Consider the following 7,516-nt stretch of genomic DNA (forward strand, 5'->3'; position numbering starts at 1 on the left):
TATCTCCGCTCCGCTCCTCATCCGGCCATGATGACCACCATCCTTCACTCACAACACTTGATCACATAAACCCCGTGCGGTCATCCCCTTGCCGTGTACAGATCAAAAATAAAACAGGCTATCCACTTCTCAACCTTCCATTCCCGGCCATGGATGCTGTCTCCAGGAGAGTAGAGAAACGAAACAGGCCACCGTTATCTTGTGAACCATGCCGCACTCGCAAGTGAGTCTCACGAGTCACCAAAGAGTGGTTTTACCCATGGCTAGCTCACTAATACAATATCCAGGTCAAAGTGCAACCGTGCGACTCCTTGCGATAGCTGCATAAAACGCAACCAGCCATCGTCGTGCCACTATGCAGCGAACGTTCGGCGCAGTGAAGCCAGTTCTTCCAAGAAGACCAATCTCACGGACCGTCTGAGAAATCTAGAGGCTTTAGTTTCCTCCTTTGCATCTCGGGATCTTGTCGTCCAACAGCGAAGCCGCACCGATGGGAGCAGCGATGCGGCCGCCGCCATGCCAAACGAGGGCCCCGGTCTCCAAACCGGAGCAAGTCCGAATATCGACAGCCAGTTTAACCAAAACCAAGACCAGAAGGGACTGGACACGGAAGCGCCCCGCATACGGCAGACCTACGATGGCCCTGTCAACTACGTCGACTCAAATCATTGGCTGTCCATCTTGGAGGATATTAGGGAAGTCCGCGAGCACCTCTCGCCGGAAGGGAACTTTCTGCAGCAAGAGATGCCAACGGGGAGCGGGGCCGGTTGGGAACCCGGAATCCCCGAAGTCAGCTCCGTCTTGGGCTTGAACGCCAGTTCAAATCTCGACGATATCCTCACCTCGTTGCCGCCTCGGCCGACATGTGATCGATTGCTCTCACACTACTTCAACTCCAGATATCTCGTTCTAGGTGAGTGCATCCCCACAAACCCATAGACAACCCCTATGATAGGCTGCGGGGCTCACCCAGGACGTTATCCAAGGCATTGTCCATCCACTCGAGTTCCAGAAAGAAGTACATACCATGTGTGTCTCCCGAACACGGCCGAGTTGGTATGGCTAACGCAAGTCATAGTATGAAACGTTCTGGGAAGCACCAACCAAAGCCCCGGTCCTCTGGATCGCCCTCCTCTTTTCCCTTCTCAGTATGGCAACCATACTCCTCCGGCTGGCCAGGCTTCACGAACCCGACCACGAATCCTTACCCCCCGTGAAAACACTCCAAGAGCGAGCCGCAGAATGCCTGATCCTCGGCGGGTTCGCCACTGCCAACGCCTACGCACTCGAAGCCTTCATCCTCCACCTGCAGAGCCGTTTCCTGAGCGAGGGGCGGTCGAGCCGCGCCAGCGTGCACCTCTGGTTCGAAGCAGGCACCGTCATCCGCCTAGCCATCCGGATGGGCTACCACCGCGACCCGAGCAAGACAGCCAGCATCAGCCCCTTCCAAGCCGAGATGCGGCGGCGCGTGTGGGTGAACATCTTCCAAGTCGACGCCCTACTCTCCTTCCAGATGGGCTTCCCGAGCATGATCCCCACCGAGCACTGCGACGCCCAACCCCCGCTCAACCTCGAGTACTCCGACCTCGACCCAACCATGCCCACCCTCCCCCCACCGCGGCCCCTCACCACCGACACCCCGGTACTGTACATCATCGCCAAGTCGAGCGTGATGCGCACCTTCAAGCGCATCGTCGCGCACACCCAACGCCTCCCCAGCAGCAGCACCACCCCCACCACCACCACAACCACCATCACCCCAACCCCACCCCTCACAACCACAACCCCACCCCTCACAACCACAACCCACGACCCCACAGACACCCACAAGCACACCATCGCCCTAGACCTCGAAGCGCGCGACGTCTACGCCCGCGTGCCCCCCCTCCTCCAGCGGCGCGACGCCGCCCGCTGCGGCGTCCTCGACACGGCGGCGCGCATCGTCGAGCGCGCCAGCGTCGAGCTGCTGCACCTCAAGAGCCTGGTCGTGCTGCACCGGCGGTTCGTGCGCTACCACAATACTACCGACGCCGACACCACTGGACGACCGGAAGGAGGAGGGGGAGGAGGGGGGGCCTCGGGTACAGGTACAGGGATGGGGATGGGGGCGGGGGCGGAAAGGTCGCGGCGGGCGTGCGTCGAAGCCGCGCTGGAGATGCTCGCGCGGCAGGCCGACTTAGCGCAGGCGTCGCGGGTCGGTGGGAGGCTGTATCGGGATCGGTGGATGTTGTTGTCGCTGATGGCGCATGATTTCTTGTTGGCGGCCATGGTGCTGTGCTTGGATCTGTCGGTGCGGTTGGGGAGGGTGGAGGGTCGTGATCGTCGTCGTCGTCATCGTCGGCGGCAGGGTGGTGGTGGTGGTGGTGGTGGTTATGATGATGATGGTGATGATGGCGACGATGGGGGCTTGGCTGAGAGGACGTACCGCGCGCTGCAGACGTCCCGGGGCGTGTGGGCCGAGACGAGTGCGCTGTCGCCCGAGGCGCACACGGCGACGTTCGCGCTGGACCTGATGCTGCGGAAGGTGTCGGAGAAGAGGAATGCTGAGGCGCTGCTGGGACAGCACGGCGCACAGCCGTCCCCGGTGGTGGTTGACGAGGCGGCGCCGTCCCCCGCCGACGCTGGCTTGCCGTACGCGCATTTCATGTCTGATGTCATTGATGGCGCGACAGCGCCGGATTGGGTGAGTTTCCTTTGGCTTGGGGAAATGGGCGAGACGTGTGCTAATGACCGGCTGTAGAACCTTTTGGATCAGTACTTTCAGAACCCGGATATGGAACCTGCGGATGTGGCGGCCTGGGATGGAGAGGCAACCTTCCCCCCTCATTTCCTTGACTTGGAGTGAGGTGAGACGTCTCAACCCGTTGGGATCGTGATGATTCAAAAGGATAGGGGTAATTGCAGTCAGACACCAAGACCGATCACATACGAATGTACTGCCACCGTAAAGACCATGAATGCAACAATGTATATACTATGAAGCGAAGAAGAAAAGCTCCACGATGCAGCAGGAACAAACTATGTACAGCTGAAGGATGCCGATACACACGGCGCGTTCATTAGTCCCCCTTCATCTTCATCAGGCGCCTTCCGGGCCCCCGGGTCATCATCACGGGCGGAATGCGAGTCGTTTAGAGGCACTGGGAGTACCACTCGTTCTGCCTCTTGCAGGTGTACGGGGCAGCGCACTGAGTAGGGCCGGTGTAGCCGTTACCACCGCACTGTCCGTAGTGGGGGGACGTCGCGCCGCCAGTAGGGCCGGTAGGGGTCGACGAGGTGGCCGAGGGGACACTGGCGCTGGTGCTGGAGCCGCCGTTGCCGGGGTCGGGGCTGCCGCCACCGCCGGGGAGGCCGGCAACGGTGGAGCCGATGGGGCCGAACTTGATGTTGGAGAACATGACGTTGGAGTTGGGGACCTGAGCCTCGACCTCGGCGGGGACACCCGAGGTGGTGGCGCAGGCACCGCGCTCCGCACCCGGCTTGCCGGCGCCGTCAATGGGCCAGGTCGAGTCGAGCCAGAGCATGTTGACGGCGTGGTCGTCCCAGATGGACATGACGAGCACCATGGGGCCCTCGAGGGCCTTGCCCATCTGGACCATGCCGCCCTTGGCGTTGAAGTCACCCACGTCGCCGAAGGCGATCTTCTGGGCGTCGCACCAGTCCTGGGTGATGGAGTTGCCAGGGTTGCCGGCGATGGTGGACTCCGAGTTGGGGATGACGACACCGTTCTGTGCGTAGAAACGCTTGATCTCCGAGAGCTCGCCCGCTGAGTTCTTGTAGAACTGGGTGACGACCGTCACCTTCTTGGTGGTGTCGACGGTCATGCCCTTACCGTAGAAGGTCTTGTTGCCCTGGCGGTAGGCGTTGAAGTCGCATCCGTCGGGGTCGCACACACCGGCGTAGCGGTCGGTGCTGTAGGTGCCACCGCAGCTCTCTCCCTCGCAGCGCGACTGGCCGATCTCAGTGCAAGGGTGGGGGGTAAAGGCAGTGGCCATGTTGTTGGCCTCCCAGATGTCCATCTCAGAGCAGCAGCTGCCGTACTTGCCAGCGCCGGCGTTGGGGTCGTTGGTCGAGCCGGACCAGCCCTCCACGTTGGCCTCGCCGTTGATGAACTTGAGGTCACGGGGGCACTGGGCATCGCAGTAGCCGGTGCCGTACTTGGCACCAGCCTTGTTGCCCGAGTACTTGGAAAGACCGCCATCGGCGTCCATGGACACGAAGTACAGGGCGCCGTTCAGGCCGCAGCCGATGTTGGAGACGTCGACGTCGAAGGTGAACTCGTTGCCGAGGAGCTCGAACACTGACCGTCCGGTTAGCAGCTAATACGCTATTAATTGGCCGAGTGCGAGGACTCACTTTGGTACTTGGTCTCGTTCTCCATCAGGTAGGTACGGGAGCCAACGTTGGTGGAGTGCTGGCCCTTGGTGACGAACTTCAGGTTCAGAGAGTCACCGCTGGTGGTAATGCCGTAGGTGTTGGAGTACTCGGCACCGTCAATGCAGCACTTGGAGGCGCAATCAGGACCATCGCTGCAGTACGAAGTATCCCAGGTGTTGCCATCATAGCAGTTGGTCGCCGCCGAGGTCCGGTGAGTCCACCGCCAGTTGGAGTCGATGGTGATGGAACCCTGGACGTTGGTGCAGCTGCCGCCAGACGTGCACTTGGACCACCGAATGGAAGGGTGCGACTCAGCCGTCAGGGAGCAGACGGACTGAGCAGAGGCGGTTGCCACGAGGGCGGCGAGGGTCGCGAACTTGGCATACATGGTGGAGTGTTTGCGTGATGGACGATGGGGGTTGCGAGATCAGAATAGCCTGGTGGATGCTGGGAACGTCAAGTTATATAGACGGTCGTCAGGACCGTTCCAAGCACCCCGGATGGCCATGCTCCTTTCCTCATCCCATCGCCAAACTCTATGCAGCCAGCCAGCCCCTTCCGGCTTGCCGGGAACACCGCCCACGCAGCACTTGGCCCCCGGTCGCCATCGCCACCAAAGAGACGAGCAGGTCTCGCGTCGAGGAGACGGCCCACGGCCCGTCGACGCTGGAGCACCTTTGTGCTCAGCCGCACACGAGCCGAGAGGGACGAGCGGACGAAGTCATCTCGGCGCTGGGGGCGCCGTGAGGACCAGCAGGAAAGGGACCGGCAGCAACGCAGCTGGCACTTTCGGGGCAGTCCAAGGCGAGGGTTGGTGAGCCATGTCGCTTGTGGTCAGACGAGGAGTGGAGCGAAGGAGAGGGCCGGATGGAGCCGCGCGTGCAGCCACAGGCCCAAACCGTCGATAGCGGCCGGTGGACTGGACAGCGATGTCACATGGTGGTTGCCACAGCGGAGGCTAGCCCGGGCACGGACTGAGGGCCTCGTGGAGGGTGCGGAGCCGAGTGATGGAAGGGATTAAGGTTGCCGAGGGTCAACAGGGGCAACTGCCGCCTATTGGAGGGGTTTTGGTCCGTGAACCAGGTTGCCAGGGGTGCCACGGAGGACGTCCGCCGAGTACAACTTTGGGGTGTCCAGTTCGCCCTGTCGACAACCATCTTTGTTGGTTCAATCCATGGTTCCACGAGAGGGCGACGATGCAGGAATCGTCCGATGAGTGGTGACCGACCGATTGGTTTCCCGGCGGCCACAGTCCAGTCTCTCCCGCCGTCACCCGCCGTTCCAGGCAAAAGGCAAAAGGCAAAAGCGATCCGAAGTGCCGGACGCGAGCTTCAGTTCCAGATATCCGGAAGGGTGTCAAAGGCGACGATTTCTTTGCAACTTCCCTCTCACGGAGGAAGCCGCCCAACGCCCCAGGCTTCCAGGAGGTTCCACCACGGCTTCGCTTCTCCCCGCATTCCACCCAGTCCGCATGGCCCACAACCCCGGACTCTTGGAGTCTTGGGGCTTGCGTGAATGGCGAGTGATCGGGACCACGCGTTCGGCTGGGCGATCAGGGTCTGACGATCCCATGCTTCGGTGATCTTTTTCTTCTTTCTTTCCCTTGTCGTTCGATCCCCGGCGCGCCTAGACCTGAGGCTCAAGTGGCCAGAATCGCCTTCCCGGGCGGCTGGGACGCAAAACCGGGGAGCTGGTGCTCTTCCAATTTGGCTATATTGCGTCCGCAATGCTTGACCATCTAGGCGCGACGAACTCGGCCTCTTGAGCGCTGATCACCAGGTGCAACCCGGTAGCAACGAGGAGAGACGAACAGCAGGTGCGTTGCGAACAAACCGCAAATCACACTCCGCTGCCCCCCAAAAAGGCCTAGCGCATGCAACCCACAACGGATCGGGGTGGGACTTGCTGGTTCTGGGCCCCTCCCAGCCCGCCAGCCGCGCGACAAGACACCAGAAAGCTTCACCCGCGCCTTCCTTCGAATTCCACAACACGGGATGCATGGCATGCGGGTGGGGGGGAGGGGCTCGTCCCTTCCCCAGGCCAAGCAGGCCAAGTCTCCGAGGGTGGTTCAACGGCTTTCGACGTCGGTAGTCTCCTTTCTGGCCCACGCGCGATTGCACTCCACCTGCGACTTTTCATGCTCTTGCCTCGTCCTGTTTTGCGGAAAACATGAGAAACACGTCGACATTTGTGTGCGGGTCGCGGTATCCCTATTCCCGCCACCTCCAAACTGGCACGGTCTAGGTTGTCTAGGTAGCCACCTAGAAGTTTCATCGCGAGGGGGCGTGACTCCGCGTGAGGCAGTTTCTTTTTCGGATTATTTCCCCGCCAAAGGGCGCTTGCGTCTGCATGGAGCTCGATCCACCTGCCTCTCCTGACGAGCTCCTTCATTTTGTGCCGCGAGATCCGTTAACGATACGATACAACCGCAATGGTCGGGCGTAGTCGGGCCCGACCGGCATCTCGGGGTTTCTGATCTGCCTTGCCGAACTAAACCGCCAGTCTATCGTTCTCCGGGGGGGGGGGGTCTACAGATTATTCGACTCCTTTCTTCAGCCCTTGACGCTCTGTGCTTCTTTTTGTGTTCTCCCTCATCACCTCTCCTCCGCCAATCCATTCACATCCACATCCGACAGAAGGAGAAAACACATCGCCGCTGGTAGCCCAGGTGGATCCGGACTGAGGATATCCCCCAAGTCCCTTCACAAGCACCTTGAAGGTGCCCCGGGACGAGCAGTCGGAGCCATCCCCGGGTATTCACATGGTGATAACTCGGATGCACTTCGCCCATCTCAGGCAACCCTCCGGCTCTCTTTTGACCCATCGTGAAACAAGCTCAAGACGGGCCGAGTCAAAGTCCATGGCCTCTGGTCCGTTGGGACGTAAACATAACAACACAACCAACACGGGACGGCATCATCAACAGCTCGTCAATTTGACACCAAAATTGTATTCTCGAATCGGAAAATAAAAATTGAGTGTCAGGCGGATACTGGGTGGCAACGAGGATGCTATTCTCGGAACAGGCCACGGAGCCGAATCGAGACTGACGAGACCCGAAAAAGAAATGGCCCGTCAGTCATGCTCACGACAGGAGTTGAAGCCGCCCAAGCCGTCTCATAAAGTGTTTTCAAGTTGT

At 60.4% G+C, this 7,516-nt stretch overlaps 2 protein-coding genes across 2 annotated transcripts; one reads left to right on the plus strand and one right to left on the minus strand.

Moving 5' to 3' along the window:
• The first annotated feature begins 45 nt into the window (after positions 1-45).
• Positions 46-2,946, plus strand: B0H64DRAFT_364827 (uncharacterized protein). The gene is made up of 5 exons (XM_062801852.1): positions 46-223; positions 288-913; positions 987-1,018; positions 1,079-2,683; positions 2,741-2,946. Exons 1-5 carry the CDS (start codon positions 150-152, stop codon positions 2,843-2,845), a joined length of 2,442 nt encoding a protein of 813 aa, XP_062655660.1. The 5' UTR covers positions 46-149; the 3' UTR covers positions 2,846-2,946.
• A 42-nt stretch (positions 2,947-2,988) lies between these two features.
• B0H64DRAFT_222606 (glycoside hydrolase family 7 protein) lies at positions 2,989-5,177 on the minus strand. Its single transcript, XM_062799586.1, has 2 exons — positions 4,357-5,177; positions 2,989-4,300 (listed from the first exon to the last, which is right to left on the minus strand). The coding sequence occupies exons 1-2, from the start codon at positions 4,763-4,765 to the stop codon at positions 3,132-3,134; spliced, it is 1,578 nt and encodes a 525-aa protein (XP_062655661.1). The 5' UTR covers positions 4,766-5,177; the 3' UTR covers positions 2,989-3,131.
• Between the last annotated feature and the right edge of the window lie 2,339 nt (positions 5,178-7,516).

The sequence above is a fragment of the Chaetomium fimeti genome, assembly GCF_033439085.1.
Source record: "Chaetomium fimeti strain CBS 168.71 chromosome Unknown B0H64scaffold_7, whole genome shotgun sequence".
Taxonomy (NCBI): domain Eukaryota; kingdom Fungi; phylum Ascomycota; class Sordariomycetes; order Sordariales; family Chaetomiaceae; genus Chaetomium; species Chaetomium fimeti.

Bases quoted from the DNA above. Each gene is read 5' to 3' on its own strand.
- B0H64DRAFT_364827 (XM_062801852.1), top strand. From the start codon at position 150: ATGGATGCTGTCTCCAGGAGAGTAGAGAAACGAAACAGGCCACCGTTA. The intron at 224-287 runs GTGAGTCTCACG...TACAATATCCAG, and splicing joins GAACCATGCCGCACTCGCAA to GTCAAAGTGCAACCGTGCGA. The intron at 2,684-2,740 runs GTGAGTTTCCTT...GACCGGCTGTAG, and splicing joins GCGCGACAGCGCCGGATTGG to AACCTTTTGGATCAGTACTT.
- B0H64DRAFT_222606 (XM_062799586.1), bottom strand. From the start codon at position 4,765: ATGTATGCCAAGTTCGCGACCCTCGCCGCCCTCGTGGCAACCGCCTCT. The intron at 4,301-4,356 runs GTGAGTCCTCGC...CCGGACGGTCAG, and splicing joins GAACGAGACCAAGTACCAAA to TGTTCGAGCTCCTCGGCAAC.